General features: G+C 46.8%; 1 protein-coding gene across 3 annotated transcripts in view; it reads right to left on the reverse strand.

Annotated features, from left to right (window-relative positions):
• Positions 1–21,625, reverse strand: part of NTNG2 (netrin G2) — a 43,521-nt gene that overhangs the window by 2,795 nt on the left and 19,101 nt on the right. Inside the window, exons 2-6 of one of the 3 annotated variants that reach the window (XM_087914280.1) lie at positions 16,699–17,342; positions 10,138–10,310; positions 8,878–8,898; positions 6,084–6,224; positions 2,511–2,582 (exon numbers count right to left, since the gene is read on the reverse strand). In XM_087914280.1, coding sequence (XP_087770406.1) covers positions 2,511–2,582; positions 6,084–6,224; positions 8,878–8,898; positions 10,138–10,310; positions 16,699–17,342 — 1,051 coding nt within the window. The remainder of the gene's footprint in view (positions 1–2,510; positions 2,583–6,083; positions 6,225–8,877; positions 8,899–10,137; positions 10,311–16,698; positions 17,343–21,625) is intronic. The other 2 variants (XM_087914281.1, XM_087914282.1) reach the window with 2 other exon arrangements.

The raw sequence follows: 21,625 nt of genomic DNA on the forward strand, positions 1-21,625 counted from the left end.
AGACCGCCAGCTTTGCCATCCCGTTGGGTGGCTTCCTTTCCCCCAGAGCTTCACTGAGAACCGTAAGGGAAGAAGAAGAAGTGAGGCAAAGAGGAGAAGACACACACACACCGGGGAGGCACCTGAGGGAGCACGCAACCAGGAGGACATGCGTGTGTGTGTGTGTGTGTTTTCTCCCCATGGTTTGCAGCAAAAGACGGATCCTATCAGCCTTGATTTGAGGAAGACGGTTGAAAGGAGCAGCCTTCCCCATCCCTACCCAACGCTTCCCCCGCCCCGGGGGTCTTCTTAAGATGGGGGAAATGAGAGGGGCATCTCAGGCTGCAGCCTGGGACGGTGTTTCTGGTAGAAGACTGGTTGTCCTCGTCCACAAAGAGACCCAATAGGGCCAAGTTGGCTTGAGTAGGTGGCCCATCTCACCCACAAGGATATTCCACCCCTGTGCAAAGACTCGGGTGTCAGCAGGCGAAGTGTCCTTCCTCCTCACGCTATTCATTTAAAACAGTTTGAGAGATGTCCCCTTGATGGTCTACACCAATACTGCTAAGCTGGTTGTAATTTGAGGACCTACCTGAACATTTGAGGTGGAAAAGATTGATTTTGGAGGAGTGCAAAAAAAAAAAAAAAAACCAGGCAATTTATGCAGAGAAAGGTGTGAAAGGAGGCATTTAAAAGAAAAGATAGAAGAGAATAGACAGAGTTGGAAGGGACCTTGGAGGTCTTCTAGCCGAACCCCCTGCTTAGGCAGGAAACTCTGTAGCATTTCAAACAAAGGGTTGTCCAATCTCTTCTTTAAAAAAACTTCCAGTGTTGGAGCATTTACAACTCCTGTTCAGCTTTCTTGTACATTTGGGGACGTCTCGGACAACCATTTGTCTGAGACGGTGTGGGGGTTGGACTAGAAGACCTCCAAGGACCCTCCTAACTCTGCTATTCTGTAACTGCGCTGCTGGCACAGGGCGAGGGCCAGTGACCCCGGCTGTCCTCTTCTCCTGGCAATGCCTGCCTTACATTTGCCACCTGAAGCAGTTTTGATGACCGCAGTAATTCCATTAGAGTCCGGTTCTGGCACACATCGGGCCCTAGAGGTGCCAACTTTGTATTCTATTTTCTATTCCATTCCACTCCACTCCATTTCTTCAGATCAACCTTCTCATCCCCCTGCAGGTTTCTCACCTGAGATGTTCTAAGGTTCTCCCTTACAAGGGCCGAAATCTTACCCATTTCAAAGGAATCCCATCGATTTGGCATTTCATTGAAAGTTAGGGAAGAGAGGAGGCAGCCAACGGTCTTCGAGGAGCCTCTTTTTTTTTCCCCCCCCGCAACGCAGGGACCGTGACTGCCATGATCATAACCACCCACCCACCTGCCTATCCCCGGAGGGGGATTTGGGAAACAGCTCCACGCAGGAGAGAAAGCCGGGTTAAACATTCAAAGCATCGTCTAATTAGGGTTGAGTGTGTCAAACCAGGATGCCAAGGTGCTCAATTACAAGAGTCCTTGGATCACTCCCAGAGTGTGTGTTCGGAGTCAGCTCCTTGTGAAATTGCTTCTAAATAAAGCATATTTGCTTGCAATTTGAACACCTGGCTGAGTTGCAGCCTTATTTTTCCCCTTTTTTAAAAAAATCTTCTCTGTCACTCGTGAGTTGAAAACCTGGGATAGATAGGTTAGATTAGATTAGAACAAGGCTAAATATAGAGGCATCCTGTTTAACCGTCTAATCTAGCCTTCACTACTCCTACCCACCACTAGAGGGCATCATTTTATAGTTCCCTTGCTGCCCTCTAGTGGACATTTGCAATCCCCATGTGGTAGCTCTACCCGAATCCAGGTCGTCTTTGACTTACAACCATTCATTTAGTGGTTGTTTGAAGTTATAGTGGCACTGAAAAAAAGGGACTTACAACTGGTCCTTGTGCTTATGACCATAGCAGCACCCTCACATCTGGCCTGCGATTCATTCTCATTCTCTCTCTCTCTCTCTCTCTCTCTCTCTCTCTCTCTCACACACACACACACACACACACACACACACACACACGGTCAGTGCTTGCTAAGACATCTCTAATTGAGATGTTCTCAAGAGGTTCACCTCAAGAACAGACAGGTTTAAAAACAAAAGTTGTAGAAAGCAAGGAAGTGCCACCATTAATAGAAGTGGCATGGATGAACACGTCAGCCCTGAGGGGAGGAGGAAGGCCTATTCAATTGAGTTAACCTCAACCTATTTTTAGTTTAGCCGTCTTTAAAACCAGACAAGCAGAAAAGCTGCCCCATCCTGGTTTATGGCTCAGCGCAAATCCGTACGATGAGGATTCAGTCATTCATTTCTAGTTGAAACTAGCCTGTTTTGGGGTCTACATTGTGAGAACGAATGGGTTAATCACAAAACATAGCGCACAAAGCAAGGATGGATAATAGCAGGTGGAAAGGAGAAAGGAGCTATTTTGCTACAAGATACAGTTCCTACAGGAAGCTAAAGTTGGCCGTAGCATAGTGTTTCTTACCTTCTGAGTTCACATCAGTCTTGGCTGGGGTGAAGTTATCTTCCAAGGTTACCACAGAAGAATCGGTCCTTTCTTGCAAAGACAACACAAAAATCCAATTATGGCAAAGTGATTGTGCCCCAAACCATGTTCCTGGCATTAACTCAGGACTTACATAGCCTATTTTTTTAAGCTAATGAAATCTTGACTTGATTCCGATGCAGCGGCCTCTTTCCACCTGGAAGGATAAACTTCCATTCTTCTCCAACTTCTTATTCATGCAAGAAAGTGTCCGGCGTAACTGCTTTCCATTAAAAAGAAAATAGAAACAGAATTGCGTGGGTGTGCGTCTTTTAAGTGTGGTTCCCAACAAACATCCAGGAAAGATGCTATCCTTTTAAGAGAAGCTGTTATATAAATAAGCAACTGTAACTTCCTAGTGAAGGAGACCTGTCATTTTAGAAAGAAAGATGGCTAGGAATATAATCAAGAAATCTTGAGCTCGGAAACTGTTCAGTTGCTGGAATTCTTAGCTTCCCATTTCTTTCTTCTCAATAGATCTTCCCAAAGAGATTCAGGGAGAATTGGGCGTAGAAAGGAACTGCTTTTAGTTTCAGCAAATCCTAAGAAATCCATCATTTCCAGGGATAGGAGCAGATGTAGGATTTAGCAGATGTAGGGGTTGGTTTTTTTTGACCTGGTTGGTCTCCAGGTGTCACCTGAGATATCCTTGAGAACAACTTAGCTCTGGATTGCCCATCCCCAGCAGAGATTTCCATGAAATGTCCAAGAGGCCTTCTTGAATTTGACCATCCTGATCTGTCAGAAATGTCTACTTTCCAACAACTCTTCTTTTTCCATCAAGCACTGCCAATACAGTTGTTATTCCTCCTCCTCCTCCTCCTCTTCCTCTTCCTCCTCCTCCTCTTTTTGCTCCTCTTTTTCCTTTAAAACCGTATTTAAAGAACTTGGATAAATGGAAATGGCGACACATGGATATTAATGGGGCTTTCAACTAGAATAGGAAGAAGGCCCAGTGCAAATTGGCAAGGGCTTAATTAGAGTCACCATAAAAGAAGCTGCCCTGAAGGCGTTTTGCCTTTTTTGCATAGATACACCTTCCCCAGTTCAGCTTGTACAGAGTCAAAAGCCTTATTAATTCACCTAGTCCTGAGCTGCCAAGCCAGGAATCTCATAGACATTTATGGATGCTTTTTCCATCACCTCCAGAAGAGTGGGAAGGAAAGGAATCCGCTAGAATTCAGCCGCCATAAAGGTTGGGAAATTTAAAAAAAAGAGTAGAAATCAAAGTCTCTGATGATTTGGAATGGAAGACGCCACATTTTTTTTAAATCCAAATAGGGAATAGGAGTAGCACATTCGAGTGGTCCTGCTCCTTCCCTGTTGAAAGGTATCAACCCATATCATATAAGCCCGCCGTGTGCTGCAGCTGCCCCAAAAGCCAATGCGATCCTAGGCCGCATCAACAGAGGTGTAGCGTCAAGATCCTGACAAGTGATAGCACCACTTTATACTGCCCTGGTGAGGCCACAGCCATGACCTGGATGACTGAGAGTCTCCGTAGGCATTTATCAAAGAGGGATCCAACCTAGAATTAAGGAGAAATTTCCTGAAAATGAGAACAATTAACCAGTGGAACAGCCTGCCTCCAGAAGTTATGGATGCTCCAATGCTGGAGGTTTTCAAGAAAATGTTGAGCAACCATTTGTTTGGGATGGTATAAGATCTCCTACCTTTGCCAAGAAGGCCTACAGAAGACCTCCAAGGCCGAAATTATAATTTGAGTGAGCATCAAAATAGAGCAAGCCATTCCATGACATTCCATAGGACCAAAAGTTGTTTTGAGGACCATCAGAAGACAACAGATGCTTTGGGGAGGTTGGAGAAACCACAAACCGATGGTTCATCAAACCAATCATCCCAGAGTTTTGACTTGAAGCCTAGATAACCAGACTCAAATTATCCAATTAAAGACACATTAAGTGAAGACCCTGCCCTCTGGAGAAGGCAGCGATGCTAGGAACGATGGAAGGAAAGAGAGAAAGAGAACCACCAGCAGTAGAGAAGTTGTGACGGCTACGCAGGAGGAAGAGGTGAAGTAACAGTTAAGGAACAGGTGGTCCTGATGAAAATCTACCTTTGTGGTTACTGCGACTTAATATCAACTTGATGGCACATAATCTATCAAAACTAATTTGCATGCAATATTGGAGCCAATGCCTGCGACTTAATGCGTCTTGCAAGATGCAACTCCGTTAGCTGGTAGATAAATCAATTCCACTTCAGATGATTAATGGGCAGGGACCATTTTTTTAACCACCAAAGCTGAGGTGTGATTGGTTGAAAAATAGAGCTAAGGATTAATTTTATCGATTGAGCTGTAATTTGAGTGTTGGGTTTTTATATTTCACCTTCTTTCCGAGGCTTTGGGAAACAGCTGGTAGCCTGATCTAGTTTGTGTTATTTCAGAAAGAGGCATCTCTGGGGGAAAGACATTTTATAAATACCACATTCAACCAACTTATGCTTCTTTCTTCTTCTTTCTTTCTTTTCTTTTCTCCTTTTTTTGAATAATCGGAATGCTGCATCCTGGTTGAGAGAGATTTGACCATCACAAGTCCTTGCTCAATGGACGGTTCACCCCCCAGTCACTTAGAAGAAGTACAGAAGGAAAGACTAATCCCATCTATTTTGGATCACACCTTTGGAAATTATGAGCAGGTGATGGAGATGCTCTCAAAATGGCTTCCATTTTTGACCTTGGCCAAGGACAAGGGTTCCAGTTGTCAAAAGACCAACTGATCAAGATCCACTCGTTATCTCGGCTCACAAATTGAACTTCTTTTTCTTGAAAAGGTGTCTCCATTTCTACTGTCTTGGGTAGGTATTGATGTTACCAAACATCAGGAAGCAACCAAGCTCAGAGCTATTTTATATAAACAGGGAGCAAGTCATACTCATAGCCCTGATGATGTTGCCTAGTTGGGTCATGAAATGTCTGCAAGAAAACAACCAAGCTCAGAGACCACCAAAGATCCCATAGTCCTCTTCCTCCTCATCTATCTGTCTGTCTGTCTATCCATCCATCCATATCTGTCTGTCTGTCTCTCTCTCTCTCTCTCTCCCTCTAGCCAGCCAGCCAGCCAACCACCCACCTACCGACCTACCGACCTATCCTCCTTCCTTCCACTACTTATAAAGTCCTTCCCGGAGAATCCTGCACCTGCTACCCAGCAGGGGAGGGTTGGGCCCATTATGAATGGGGCCTGTCCCATGGATGATCTTCCCTTCATTAATTAGCTGGGCAAATGCACCAGCTCTCGCACCGACAAATGGGAAGCCTTGCGCCTGCGAACAGCCTGATTTTTTATCCGGGCTCTCCCATCTAATCTCCCTACAAGGAGGGAAGAGACTAGCAAGCCAGGGGGCGGGGGGGTGTCAGCATCTTCCCATCTTACCTGTCACCGACCCGACAAGGGTCACGGCAGCCAGAAGCCAAAGCTGGCAAGAGAAGCGCAGGACTAGGCTGTCTATCTACTAGGGTGGGAGTCTGCAACTACGTTCAGCACCCACCTGGCCGCCGTGTTGCAATGAGGGGAGTGGTGGGCACCCAAGAGGATTCCGTGGCGTAGGTGGTGCTAACCGTGGTTTTGGAAATGCTAGTTGTGAGGATGATAATTTGACGATTAGTTACTGGCCTGGGTGGCTCCTTCGCTACCGAGAGAGAGAAACCAAGATGGCAGAGGCGGGAAAAAATAAAGAAAAGGAAAGAAAATCAGAATGCCAATCCCTTAAGAGAGACTTCTCAGATCTAAGTAGCTTCTGTGACCGGGGGAAATGAATCAACTAATCATCTACTCATCTACTACAGGTCGACCCCCTCCAATTGCAACCGTTCGTTTAGGGGTCGATCGAAGTTACAGCGGCACTGAAAAAAGTGACTTAGTTTCTTCACGCTTACAACCATTGGAGCATCTTCACGGTAACGTGATCAAAAGATTGGACAAGCACTTGTCTGGAATGGTATATAGAGTTTCTTCGTTTCCGCAAGGGGTCAGACTAGAAGGCCTCCACGGCTCCTTCCAACCCTGTTATTCTGTTCATTGAGCTATTGGAAATCTTTGGATCACTTCCTTCGTTTAATCCAAGAAATCCGAACTGCCCAGGCGCTCTTTCTCGCGCTCTCTCGTTTAGCCAAAGCTCGATCTAGGAACAAACAGCCACCCTCTGAAGCCCCACAGCTGGGTTCTTACCATGGGTTGGACACATCTGAGCCCCAATCCATCTGAACGGTTTCAGACGGGATTGGAAAAAAACGATCGATCGATCGATCAGATCCGATTTGAAACTAAAGCCAGACGGGATGGGGATTCCATCCAGTCCGAGTCCTTAAACCGCTTGGGCAACTCTGCAAAATAAGCATTGGTGCCGTCCCAAATGGGTCTGGATCCCTCCCGTGAGCGGCGAGTAATTAAACGGCCCCTTCGATTTGTCAAATTAGCTGGAAAGACCCAATAAATTAAACTTTCGCTGAGTCCATTCCAAATGTTCCTGTCGCTCCGTAACTGTCAAAGCTCCACATTGGTTTTCTCCCGGGCTTCAATTGCATGCGTAATCTCGACCGCCGTAATTTGTAAATTAATGTGGCGGGATGAAGATTTAATGGATCGCCTCCTCCTAGCCAGTCGGGGCGCTTTTCATCAGGCCGCGTTTGAAACAAAAGAAAACTCGAGATGGGAGGAATTCATTTCCCTTTCATTGCCTCACCCCCCACTCTCAGCAATTTCCTTTCCGCAGCCAATTAAAAAGGCCTTGTTAGCGGAAAGGCATCCTAAAGTTAACTTGGAGAAAACTTTGCTGCCGTTTTATTTTTTAAAGGGAGCAGAGAAACACGAGAGAAAAACAAATAACTCTCAATTTACAAACGTTCATTTAATGGCCGTTCGGAGTTACAATGGCACTAGAAAAAAACCGACTTATTATCCACCGTTTTTCACCGTTACAACCGTTGCAGCATTTCCGCGGGGATGGGATCAAAATTCAGACGCTTGGCAGCTGACTCATATTTATGATAGTCCTGAGCTCACGCGATCCCCTTTTGCGACCTCTGGTCCAGCAAAGCCAGTTACAACCGGAACGAGCCCCCACATTTTCTGTTGCTAAGTGAAGCATTTAGGTGAGGTTTTGCCTCACTCTATGACCTTCCTCGCCACTGTGGTTAAGCGGACCACTGCCATTGTTAAGTGAGTCACACGGCTGCAAAGTGCGTCTGGCGGGATCCCTGGGATGCTGCAGTGGTCGTAAGTGTGAAAAATGGCCACCGGTCCCTTTTTTCAGGGCTCTTGTAACTTTGCACGGCCACTAAACAAACTGTTGTAAGTGGAGGACCACCTGAATTGGATCTCCTGCCTATTATCATGACGACAATGATTTGAGTACAGTGGTATTTGACTGGAGAATATGAACACACTAATATTTGGGTACCCTAAACCTCTAGAGATAATCAATGTTCAGACAACGGAACGTGCTTTACCTATTTTCGCAGTTTATGACCGTGCTTGCCAGAGTGGCGAGGTGTGCCTAGAGGTGGCACTCTCGCCTCGCAATCAGGAGGCTGTGAGATCAATCCTAGGTAGCAGCAGATCTCTCTCTCTCTCTCTCTCTCTCTCTCTCGGCACAATGAGAATTTATCGGCTGGATATAACTCCGCCCTGGCAACAGGAGGGGTATCCGGCCAGTAAACACTCAGCTCCATTCAGCTGCCCCGATTCTGCCCCGCAAGGAATCATGGGGCCGTGCATCAAGGACTGTATCGTTCATTCCTAAGTATCACACGCACCTCCTCCTAAGAAAAGTGGCTGGGGACTTCAGCCATCTAAAGCAGTCTCTTTGATTTATAAGAGTTTAATTTAGTGCCCGCAAGGCTCTTAAGCCGGAGATGTGGAAAGCAGCCGTCCCTCCCTCCCTCCCTCCCTCGCCTCCTTCGAAAAACACTTTATTTCCTTCCTCGCCGCCTTGCTAACAAACCTCATGGGGGAAAGAAAGAACACGCCGGCACGACAAAGACAATGAGCTCTCCGACCGTACTCAAAGAGAGATGTTTGACAGGCGGGGAAATGAGGCACAATTAGAGAAGCAGACTTATGCTTGGACAGATGTTAGCGGAGACGGAAAAACAGGGATTGGGAAAGGGGGAAGAAAAAATTTAAAAAAATAAAAATAAAAGCTCCTTTTGGGCCATCCAACGGCATCTGCCGGGACTGTGCTAGCAAGCCTCTCCGCCTTTCAAGTTGGGTTGGCGGTTTTAGGGGAGGGTTGTGTTTTGGTTTTTTATTTTTCCTTTTAAATGTTGTTTCGTTTTACTTACTGCCAAAATTTGGAGCCGCACCTGGAAGAGAAGAAAAGGGGAGAGAAGGTCAAGAAAGGGGGAGGGAGCCAGACAGCAAGCTAATTTATGCCGCCTACAGTCAGCTCGTAAGGCAGATGGGTGGCATAAAAAATTAATAAATGAATAAATTAATTAAAAGTCTGTTCTCCAAGGGGCTACCACGAGGAAGAGGGGGGAGGGGTGTCAACCTATTCTCCAAAGCACCTGGAGGCAGGGCAAGAAACGAGGGATGGAAATGATGGAGAAGAACAGAGTTGGAAGGGACCCTTAGAGGCCTTCTAGTCCAACCCCCTGCCTAGGCAGGAAACCCTGGACCATTGCAGTCTCTTTTTGGAAACCTCCACGGAGCACCCACCACTTCTGCAGGCAAGCCGTTGCACGGATTGATGGTTCTCGCGGTCAGGAAATTCCCCCCCCTAGTTCTAGGTTGCTTCTCTCCTCGATGAGTTTCCATCCGTTGCTTCTCGTCCGATTCAGGAGAGAAGCAACCTAGAACTAAGGGAGAAATTTCCTGACTGTGAGAACGATCAACCAGTAGAACGGCTCACCTCTGTCTAGAAGTTGCGGGGGCTCCATCACGGGAGGCTTTCAAGAAGAGACTGGACGGCCATTTGTCTGAAATGGGGTAGGGCAGCGGGGTCAAACTCGATTTCATTGAAGGCCGCATCAGGATTGTATTTTACCTCGGAGGGCCAGAGTGGGCGTGGCCAGGGTGGGTGTGGCCAGCTCGACATCCCTCGTGTCAGGGGTGCCTGTGGTCGCCCGAGCCCTCTGCCAGAGCAAACAGGCTCCTGAGCTCCGTTTTCGGCTGCAACGGCCTCCTGTAAGTAACCCCCTGCCAACGAAAAGGGGGCAGCCCACCTGAGTTCTGCTTTGGCTGGCAGAGGCACCGCAGGCCAGTCTTTCGCCGTTTCCAGGGTGGCCCTGCGGGCCAGATCTAATCACCCCGCAGGCCGGATCTGGCCCCCGGGCCTTGAGTTTGACACCCCTGGTATAGGGTGTTGTGGTTAGTCGGCGGCAGGTGTGGATGGTGGAGGAGAGCGATGACCCAATCTTTCTGCTGATGATTTCAGGGGACCGTTTCTTGGACAACTCCTTTTCCTAGACTTCTCTACTTGGATTCATCCATGAGGTGACTTTCCCCTGTCTCCCTATTGCTGGTTTGGCTTTTGGCGGTTGAGATGTTTCTCCTTCCCGCGGTGGACTTGAACTCACAGCCGTCGTTCCCGCCATACTTACACACGTTCGGAGAACCGTTGGGACGGGGAAGGTAGGAGCCAGCTCTCCAAGACTTGCTCCGGAAATTCTTCTTGCATCTGCCACAGTCCTGTCCCGTTGTGTTATGTTCACATTCACACTGAAGACTTCCTTCCTTGAAAATGCACTGGTTGGCATGGAGATTACATTTACACCTGCAGGGGAAACAGAAGAGAGCAACGAGGTGTGATCCTCCGGGCTATCTGTAGAGGTATTTAAAAATGTATGTCAGACTCTTTTGAGTTGAAATCCTCAAAGCAACTTGCACTGACATCACAGAAATATTAAAATAGAAAAGCATTCAGAAGTCATTAAATAGCAGAACATCCAAAGCGGGGACCTGCATTTCAATGAAGGCACAAACTCTCAGGAACTCTCAAAGCCAAGATTTGTCTGAAAACCAAAAGATACAGATTAGAGAGGGGAAAACCTGGCAAAAGAATCGCCCCCTTGAGAGGGATCTTGGAGTCCTTTTGGAGCATCACTTAAATACGAGCCAGCCGTGTGTGGCAGCTGCCCCCAAAGCTAACGCAATCCTGGGTTGTATAAAAACAGAATCAAAATCATGCAAAGTATTAGTCCTGCTTTATAAGACCTTGGAATAACCTTGGAATACTGCATCCAGTTTTGGTCACCAACATTGTAAAAAAGACGTTGAGACTCTGGAAAGAGTGCCGGGAAGAACAACAAGGATGATTAGAGGACTGGAGGCTAAAACATACGGAGAACAGTTGTAGGAATTGGGTTTGTCTAATCTAGTGAAAAGAAGGACTAGGGGTGACGTGATAGCTGTCTTCCAATATTTGAGGGGCTGCTCCAAAGAAGAGGAGGGGGTCAAGCTATTCTCCAAAGCCCCTGAAAGGCAGGACAAGAAGCAACGGATGGAAACTGATCCAGGAGAGAAGCAACCCAGAACGAAGGAGGAATTTCCTGACAGGGAGGACAATTAATCGGCAGAGTGGCTTCCCTACAGAAGTTCTGGGTCATCACTGGAGGCTTTTAAGGAGAGACTGGACAGCCACTTCTCTGGTTGATTCATATTTATGACAGGTTTTGCAGTTTAAGGACTTGTTTAGAAAACCAAGTTAAAAGTTTCTCCCTATTTGGCAGGAGGCCTCGGGAAGCAAGTCCCCCTCGAGACCCCACCAGCCTCATGGAACGGATGCAATATTAGAAAAACTCCACAGAAGACCTCCAAAGAACCTTTCCAGCCCTGTTAATTCTGTTATCCTCTAAGGAAGAGGAGCTCAGCCATGTTTGAAATAGCTGCATGTACCTTTGAAATTGTGTTTTTGGGGACAGGTGTGTGTGGGAGCGGGTCACTGTTTCATGCCTTCCTGAACAGCCAGATCTAAACGAAAGAATGAAACCAGCAAGTCGCTCTCTTCAAAAGTTAGGCAGGCAAGCAAATAATTCATCGACAGCAAATCCATGAACAGCAAATGACAGGAACAGCAAATTAATGTCGCCACGATTGGATCCAAAATCCGGAGAGATGTTCCAAACAAGAGGGGAAACGGGTTATTCAGAGAAGACGAAATGTATAGAAATTCAATGAAATCTTGCTTTCATCGACAATTTTGGGGCCGACGGGTGATCCTGGGGAAAATTGACAAATTTATGCCACTTGCACCCCTTTTGTAATTACACAATTGACATTTTTATGCCTGTTTTCTAATTATGCCAAAAATTTAATTGTGTCATTGTGCAGTTATGCAAATGATGTGCATTTATATAGATGAGAACAACTGTGTCATTGTTATCAGTTTGTTTTGAAGAGAATGGACTTTGCTTGTTTGGGATTTAATTCCAAGATAGATGGATGATAGATAGATAGATAGATAGATAGATAGATAGATAGATAGATAGATAGATAGATAGATAGATAGATAGATATGGATAGGTAGGTAGGTTGGTCCATAGATAAGATGGATGGGGATGGATGGATAGGTGTCTAATTATATTCTCTATAATATATTCTCTATAATTCTCTACATAGATTATAGAGAAGATACATAGGGATGGATGGAAGATAGATAGATACGTAGATAGATAGATAGATAGATAGATAGATAGATAGATAGATAGAGAAGATGGATGGGGATAGATAGATAGATTGGTTACACATAGATTATAGAGAAGATACATGATGGGTGGAAAGGAGCATTTAACTGGAGGACTTCTCTGGAATGACACTCAAGTGCGAGGTCCAAAACCTCATGAGATCTTAGACAACCAGGATTGCACCGGCCACCTCACATCGTGGAATTTAGAGACAACATTCCAGCCAACAAGTGCTGCGGCCCCCAAATCCCCAATTCCAATTTTGGGGTCTGCTACCATTGACCCCATCTCAAGTGATCCTCTCCGGCTTGGAGCCATCCATCCTCTCCTCCTCCATGAAGTTCTTTCTACCTTCCCCGCCTCCGCCTGGCCTCCTTAATTACAGCTGCGGCCTCCCTAATCTGGAGCTTGTGTGAAGAATGACCAAGTTGGCCTGGATGCCTCCCTCCCGTCGCCGATTTCGTTCCGTCTCATTGAATTGTCCCCCTTGTTCAGCTCTTCCATTATCTCCCCACTCTTGACAAGTTCCTCGGGAGTCAACCGCCTCTTACACGGATAATTGCTGTTCCAAATCAAATAATCAATGCATATTTAAGTAACGGTGAGACAGTTCCTCGCCTTTGCGCGGGGCCCCTGAACACTCAAAGTCAATCCCTTCGCATCCGTATTTTGCTTTACGGCGCGTTCCAGGAACAAACGATAATCTACCGTCCCCGACAGATCAGTAGCAAAGATGACATGGGGGAAGAAAAAAAAAGCAGATTAAAAAAGAAAGAAATATCACACGCAACCAGCAAATGAAGATGAAACCAAAAGCACTCTGTGTTTTCCAGGTTATATAAGAAATAAAATATGAACTCATTTTTTCCTCCTTCCTCTTCGCCCATCGCTGTTCTAATGAAAGCTTCTTTCAGAATCTTAATAAGATTTGAGATTTGCCTCCTAACCCCTTGAGCCGCCTCCGTTTTTCTCATCACGTCACATCTGGAGAAACGAGACGTTACCCGTCAATAAGGAGAGTTGATCACTGAGAAGCAGTTCGGCGAAGGTGGATGGGGGAACTGAGGAGGTAGCTGAGATTTGGGACTCTTTAGCCGGAGATTACAGAATAATATGGTTGAAAGGGAACTTGGAGGTCTTATAGTCCACCCCTGTGGGTGTCCAGTCTCTTCTTGAAAAACTGCCGTGACAACTTCTGGAGGCAAATTATTCCACTGATTAATAATTTTAGGTTGGTTCTCTCCTTCATCAGTTTCCACGTGTTGCTTCTTGTCCTGCTCTCAGGTGCTTCTGAGAATAGGTTGACCCCCTCACCTGTGTGATACCCCTCAAATATCCGAAGACCGCTATCATGTCACCCACTCTTGGTTAGACTAGGAGGCCAAAAGCTAACATGGATGATTGATTCAAAAGGGATTCTGCGGCTGTTTTTCCACCAGCGCCCAGCAACCAACGTCCAGATAAGCAGGGATTAACACCAGGCAAATGATCAAAGAGAGAAAACAATATCCCAACCAAGGAGGAAATCACACCTTCACCAAGACTGAAAGGAGAAGCTACTGTATATCAACAGAGAGCAGACCCCTGACTCACTTTCACTGATGATGTTACCCGGTTGGGTAATAAAATGTCTGCAGCGAGCCACAGCACCACAGACCCATAATCCTCCTCCTCCTCCTCCTCCAATCCCACTCCCTTCTAGCACTGATGATGTTATCTAGTCGGATAATGAAATGTCTACAGAAAACAGCCAAGCTCCGAGAGCATCAAGGACTCCACAAACGAACACATTCCTGGAAGTATTTTCAGGTTTTCCCCTCCCCCGGGTGGATTCTCTTATCTCATCCCCGTTTTTGTTTCCTTTCCTTATCCTTTTTACGAGGAGAAATTCTTTGTGAAATTGAGAGTTTGCTTTCAGTCAAAAGTAAAAAAAGAAAGAAAGAAAAAAAGCCATAACACCAAGCTGGACCATTCTCAAAGCAAGAGACAGATGGAAACCGGTGCTCCCACCCCGAGGAGATTGGCTTCCAGCCCCGCTCCATCACACGGGGAGAAGAGAGAAAATCTGAAAATCTGAACCTCGGTCTCACTATAAATAGAGCCAGCGTTTAATTCACAGGAGTTATGGGAAGGTTTTTACAGATGCTGTACAATAAATCTGTTTATGGGGAGTGATAAATCTTTGAAAATCAATTCTTGGAGCTTCTTCTGCCTGTTAGCAAACCAGGCCACGTGTTGGAGGCCGTCCCTACTATTGGCAACCTTAAATGGGTGGACTACAACTCCCAGAATTCCCTAAGCAGCGTGGAATTCTGGGAAGTGGAACCCAAGCATCTTAAAACTGCTGAGGTAGAGAAACGCCGTTTCGACTCACTGCGTCCTTGCAGCGTTTCCCTTTTCTGTAGTCTGCTCCAAAATTGTAATCCAGGTGAAAAGGGAAAGATTTAGTTCATTCTTCAAATCCATAAGCCTATCAACTTCCATTGTCCAGGGTTTCAAGACCGTAGCTTTGATTTCTGGAGCCCAGAGCCTGCCTGCCTGCCTGCCTTCTCTCTTTCTCTTTGTCCTGTCCTGTGTCTGAATTATTTGGGGAGTTTATGATGACGGTTAATTGAGAAAAAGGAAGGAAGGAGAGAGAGAGGAAGGAAGGAAGGAAAGAAGGAAATTAAATTAAGGAGGAAACCATTCCAAGGTACAGAGAACATGCAAATACATTTAGGCAAAGTGAGGAAACTCAATAATTAGTCCGTAATTAATATGCATCTCCTTAATTGGATTGCTCATAATGGGAGCCTTCAGCTCAGGCCATGCCACTAATTTCAATTTCACTCTGTCCATCCAGGCAACTTTAAGGTCTGGCAGCTGTTAAATAAAGGAGAAAATTAGATTGACCAGAGCGGAGTTCTCTTCTGATCTTTCCTACTTTGTATGCAGGTGCTCCCTAGACAAAGCAAGAAGAAGTGAGATTGAAAAGATCCTTCCCTCCCTCCTTCCTTCCCTCTCTCCCTCCCTTCCTCCCTCCCTCCTTCTTCCTTTCCTCCCTCCCTCCTTCCTTCCTTCCATTTATCCCTCCCTCCCTTTCCTTCCTCCTTTCCTTCCTTCCCTCCGTTTCTTCCTCCCTCCCTTTCCTTCCTTCCCTCCCTCCCTCCTTCCTTCCCCTGTTTCTCCCTCCCTCCCTTTCCTTCATTTCCCTCCCTCCCTCCCTCCCTCCTTCTTCCTTTCCTCCCTCCCTCCTCCTTCCTTCCTTCCATTTATCCCTCCCTCCCTTTCCTTCCTCTTTTCCTTCCTTCTTTCCTTCCTTCCCTCCGTTTCTTCCTCCCTCCCTTTCCTTCCTTCCCTCCCTCCCTCCTTCCCTCCCTCCGTTTCTCCCTCCCTTCCTTTCCTTCCTTCCCTCTCTCCCTCCCTCCCTCCTTCCTTCTTCCCTCTCCCACACCTGGAGCGATTCCCATAAAACTAGTTTCCCCCCCCCATCATTTCGGATTCCTCCCTTCTGCTGTGACGTGTGCCAGTCCTTGCTCACCGAAGACGGGCTTTCTGGCTTCTATTCCTGTCGCAGGCCTGGCACCTCCTCCGGTTACTTATTAGATCGATAAGGGCAGGATGGAAGGACCAGCACAGGAGGGCAGGTGAAAGGAGGAATAAAAATAACGTGTCCTTTAAAGGAGAGGCTCGGAATCGTACCGCAATCTGCCTGACTGCAAACTTTCTTGTGCCAAGCAGAACAATTGTCTGGCATCGGTTCTTTTGCTGTTCTCGCGTTGCTTGGCGAAAGAGAATTGGTTTTGGACATGTCTTGCAAAGGGGCAAGGATTTTTGCAAGGAAGGGAGGGAGGGAGGAGATAAAAGAAGAGGGAAGGAGGAAAGGAAAAGAAAGGAAAGAAGGAGGGAAGGAGGGAGGTGGGAGGAAGGAAGGAAAAAAGAATGGGGAGAGAGGGCTGGGGGCCGAAGGAAAGGAGGGAGGAGATAAAAGAGCGAAGGAGGGAGGGTTGAAGAAAGAAAGGAAAGAGGGAGGGAGAGAGGAAGGGATAAAAGAAGAGAGAAGGAGCGAGGGTTGAAGAAAGAAAGGAAAAGAAAGGAAAGGGAGAAAGGAAGGAAGGAAAGAAAACTAAAGCAATGAAGTCAAAAGAAAAGATTGTAAACAAAAGAACAATCATTCACTTTGGAGAATTTCATCAAAATGATTGTTGTTGGTTTTTTTGGGGGGGGGGGAACCCACACCAAAAGCAATTTCTTTTCAAATAAAAGAGGGTTTTGCTTGCTTGCTTGTTTGTTTGTTTCAAGGAAAAGACGCCAAGGAAATGCAACACACCTGAAAACCCCAAGACCCTTTTTTCCTGTTCTGAACCAAGCGCGTCTTTTTTCGGGAGACGTGTCCTGACGGCTTCGCTTGTCGGGTACCCGAAAGGCGTCAGCGATGGACGGATTAAAAACAGGGGGAGGGAGGGAAAAGAAACGAAAAGAAAGCGCAGCTCCGATTACCTGCCTGTGACTTCAATATTGGAGATCGCGTAGAAGTACTTGTACAAATTCTCTCTTTGGACGTAGGTGCCCCCGAGCGCCGGTTTCAAAAGCCGCATCCTCAAGTCCGTCACGGTGAAGAAATCCTTCAGGCCCTTGGCGCTCTCCAGCCTGGTGTAAAGATTGTCCATGTTTCGGAGCTCGGGCCCAGCAAAAATGGCAAAACGGTCCTTCACCTCGAACCTCACGTCCTTCTCTTTCTTGGACCCCACCCAGCGAGAGTATTCCTCCGTGCAGATGACCCGGTTGACGTTGGTGGTGGACAGCTCCCTCACCTTCCTCGCCGGCATGCCGAAAGCTTCGTTGCACTCATCCGCGTAGTACTGGTAGGGGTGCCAAGTCCTCCCATTGTCCAAGGACTTCTCCAAGATCATTTTGGTGGGGCGGCCGTACTCAAAAGTCAACACGACATCGTCGGTCAGCTCAATGGTCTTGTTCCAAGACAAGGTGATGTTGGCCAACAGAGGCTTGGGGTAACGGCTCCAGGTCACGCTCTGCCAGTAGGTGGCCAGGCCTTCGTCTTCTTTGTCGAACATCAACTTGGGAGGGTGAGCCAAGTCCGGATTGGAAGCGTCGCACTCGTCGCTGCACAAATACGGGTTTTCCTAGAGGAAGAAGGAGCATGAGAAGAGAAGAGAAGGAGATGAGAACCTGGAACAAAAGGGGTTAGGAGAAGTCTGTCTTTGGGTCTGTCTGTCTTTGATGAGCTTCCATCCCTGACTTGTCCTGCCCTCAGGTGCTTTGGAGAATAAGTTGACCCCCTCTTCTCTGTGGCCGCCCCCCAAAGAATTAGAAGACTTCTATCATGTCTCCCCTAGTTCTTCTCTTTCTTAGAACAGACCTATCTGGTCCCTTAAACATTCATTTATCCTCCGGTCCCTTAATCCTCTTCGTTGCTCTTTCCTCTCCATGCTTCCTACAATATCTTTTTTTATATCGTGGGGGTGACCAAAACTGGACACCGTATATTCCAAATGCAGCTTCACTACTGCAGAAGAATTCTTGAAGAGCCAAAACGGAGAGATGTCAATTCGGTGGAAGAATTTTGATATTCTAGGCCGGTCTACCTTGGAGGGCTGACCTTGGAGGGCAAATCCGTTTGGCTTCTACCCTCTCTTGCAAACTTCTCTTCAAAGGAATTGCTTTCATCGGCCATCCCCGGATTGGTCTGCTTAGAAAGGGCGAAAATTTAACTTTTTTATTTTCAACATCGTGCGTGAAAGGGGAAGGGGGCTCACCAGCTCTGACTGCCCCCCCTCTTTACATATATTTTAAGTGAAATTGTTATTAATAGCTAAGCCGTTGAGTATTTTTATTTTTTTAAAAAAGCAGACATCTGTTCGGAATGCAAAATCTCCCAGGCCGCCGTCTATAGAAAAAGAAACAAACCCCAATCATGAACTTATTGTCCTTGACTTAACCCACAAGCAGCTGAAAGCACTTTTTTGTGTGTTTTTTGAGAAAAGCAACAATAACCGAACAACAGATACGCATCCGTGCGCCACAACCCTTGCAGTGACTCAGCTGTTGCTTTTTAAAATGCCTCTTCCTCTCCAGAAACTGCCTTATTTCAAAGCTGGATTATAACACAACGTAAATAAATATTCAATGTGGCTTTGCGGGTTACACTCAGGGCACAATAAACAAAATAAATATGCCACATTATCGCTTAATGCGCCAGCCCGGTTCACACAACCTCGTAAGACACAATGCTGTGTTCCTCGCATGCTAAAAAAAAAAAAACAACTACCCAAATTTATTTTAACTGAGTTTAGCATTTTGTGTGCGACCACCAGCCTCTGTTGTTCGGTTTAACAGGGCCAGTTCCGTATCTGAAGTACACTGATGTCTTTCTTCTTTTAGCCAGACATTTTGGGGGAAATTTTCATCAAATCGTATCTGGCAGAGGGGAGGGAAGGACATTACAAATTCCTATAATTTAGCGACCCTTCGAAGTTACAACGGCACTAAGAAAAGTGGCTTAGGCCATTTTTCACACTTAGAACCATCGCAGAAACTGACAGTACATGATCAAAACTCAGATGCTTGGCCACTGGCTCGTAGTTACGTCCCGGGGGGTCCCCTTCTGTGACCGTCCGATGAGCAAATCGGGAAAAACCTGATTTGCGGTGGGCGGCCGTGCAACAAACTCAACCACTGCAGGGGTTTGCTTTCTCGCCCGTGGACGAGAAAGGGGGTGAAAACAGGGCCAAACAACCCATTGAACCACTGTCTCACTTAACGACGGACTTGAGGGGGGGGCTCCATCATGGTCGAAATGGGGGGGGTCCTTGTCGGAAACACACGCTTAGTAAAAACAAAAAAATCACACGGTGTTTGGGAGAGGTCAATTCCCATTTTAACCATTTGGGTTGAGTTTTCACCCCATGTGCTAACGTACAGTTTGGAAGTGGCTGTGCCTCTCTCTCTGTCCATCCTGTTTAATGACTGTTTGAGGCTACAATGGTGCAGAAAAGTGTCTTACGACCATTGTTCACACCTACCCCCGTTGCAGCCGTTCATGTGATCAAGCAGTCAATGAATGGATTCCCCCCATGGATTCCCACCAAGTTAGCAGCTTTTGCCTCGAGTCAAATTGTTGGCTCAGGTAACAGAATAACAGTGTGGAAAGGGACCTTGGAGGTCTTCTAGACCAGCCCCCTCTATCCTCCCGGACAAGCGGCTGTCCAGTCTCTTCTTTACAAACCTCCACTCTTGGAGGCAGACTGGGTCCACTGGTTAATTCTTCATATTCTTAGGAAATTTCTTCTTAATTCTAGATCAGATTTCTTTCCGATAAGTTTCCTTCTTTTCCTGCCACGGGGTGCTTTGGAGAATAGGTTTAAATTGTGTGTGTGTGTGTGTGTGTGTGTGTGTGTGTGTGTGTGTGTGTGTAGCCTGGAATTAAAGGATCCCCCCCCCCAACACACACACACACCTACCACGGAGTCAAACCTGCATAGAAACAAGCTGGGACCCTCCCAGCACCCCATATATAACATTTGAAGATAATTAAACGTCTCCCTCCCAAGGCATAAATTGATAACCCACCAAAGATTAGGCAGGAATTCCTAGTGATATTTGCTGACAATTAATTTCCATTCCATTCACAGGCTTTGAGGAAGGCCTTAATTAATTTAGAGTGATTACCACTAATAGCTGGTAAGTGGGAAAACACGGAGCACAGAGACTATCAAATAGCAAGGAAAAACAAAAAAACAGAAAAAGAAGAAGCAGAAATTGGATAAATGAATGCATTGCCAACATTGCCGGCATTAAAAAAAAGGGGGAGACGTTTTTGGGGTGAGCTGGTAATAAAACGGGGTTCTTTTCCTCTTCCTGTCCCCCCTCCCTTATTCTTATTCATGGCACAGTCAGCCAGATGTTCAGACTGGGTTTGGCATTTTTGTCTACCGATCGAGTCCTGACCAAGGACCCGGGATAGGCAAATCTGGATGTTTGAGGGTGTTAACAGAGATCGCCGCAGGATGGAAGCTGTTCCAAGCCAAGCTGCCTTCTGCAATTGACCGATGGCAAATGTGTCAATGCCGACAATGTTCAAGAGCTGGCTCCAGTTGTTTTGGGACTGCTCCCAAGGCGCCTAGGACTATGGGTACTACCCTTGCTTGCCTTTGCCACAGTCGCTCCATTTCTATTTGTAGCTCTTTGTGTTTTGTGATCTTCTCCAGTTCTTCCTCTTCTCTTCTGCCTTCTCCGGTGTCCTTCGCCCGATGGGACCCGTCTCTCTTCGGTTGGCACGGCCGAGGGTTAAAATTAAGCCACCGGCACAGCCCTATTCTAAGGCGGTTTTGAATGTCTGAATTTCTCCTTCTCCTTCGTCGTACCTTCTTGGGCCGGCGGCCATCGATCGAGCTGCTTCTTTCCCAGACCTCAGGGCTGGTTTCGAATTCCCTTCTCGATGGCTTCCCAACGGAAGAGGCCCCTGCTGGGCTCCCAAAGTCAACTCCCCAGCAGCAAGTGAGACGGGGTGGCTTGGCTTGCCGTGAATCAGGAAGAAAAGAAGAGGCTGTCGTCGGAGCCGGAAAAGTTTGGTCCAAGGCACCACACACACACACACACACACACACGCCTCTTTGGCTGCCCTCCTTCTCCTACGTCTCCCTCCCAGTTAATTTTGGCTTTTCTCAGCATCACTTGAGCTCCTCACCCCTGGGTGGGGGACCTCCCTCCCTTGGCAGAGTGTGTGGGAAGGAGGGAGGGAGGGAGGGAGAGAGAGAGAGAGAGAGAGAGAGAGAGAGAGAGACCGTTATTGCTGTTATCTGTGGATATGCAAGATGATGGTCAGCGTTCCCCTTACGTTTTGAGCAGTGGATTCCGTTCGCACTTTGAACTTTGCGTGGATGGTTGCATGGGAGGAGGAAGGAAAGAAGGAGATGGGAGATGGGAGGAGGGAGAAAGGAAGGAAATAGGAGGAGGAAAGATCAGAGGAGGAAGGAAGGAAGGAAGGAAGGAAGGAAGGAAGGAAGGAAGGAAGGAAGGAAGGAAGGAAGGAAGGAAGGAAGAAAGATTTTAGTAGGGCTTCACAGATTTGTTATTTCTTTGTTGGTTTACAGTTTTACACCTTCCTTTTCTTCTTTCCTTCCTCCTCCTTTGTCTCTTTACTCCCTCATGTTTTCCCTTGCCTTTCTTCCTCCATCCTTTCCTTTCCCTTCTCTTTCTTTCTCCTTCCTTTCCCTTCCCTCTCCTTCTTCCCTCCTCCGCCATCCTTTCCTTTCCCTATCTCTCCCCTTCCCCTCTCATCGGGATTTTTTCTTTTTTTAAAAATCTAGCAGCAATTCTGGAATTCTTGCTACGAAGAGGTTATTATTGCATTTAAGAGCCCAGGGGGGCGGGGGGGCGGGGAGCAACCAAATAAAAGAAGCGGGGG

Source organism: Pseudonaja textilis, chromosome 17 (assembly GCF_049901715.1).
Source record: "Pseudonaja textilis isolate UNSWEBS1 chromosome 17, rPseTex1.2, whole genome shotgun sequence".
In the NCBI taxonomy this organism is placed as follows: Eukaryota; Metazoa; Chordata; class Lepidosauria; order Squamata; family Elapidae; genus Pseudonaja; species Pseudonaja textilis.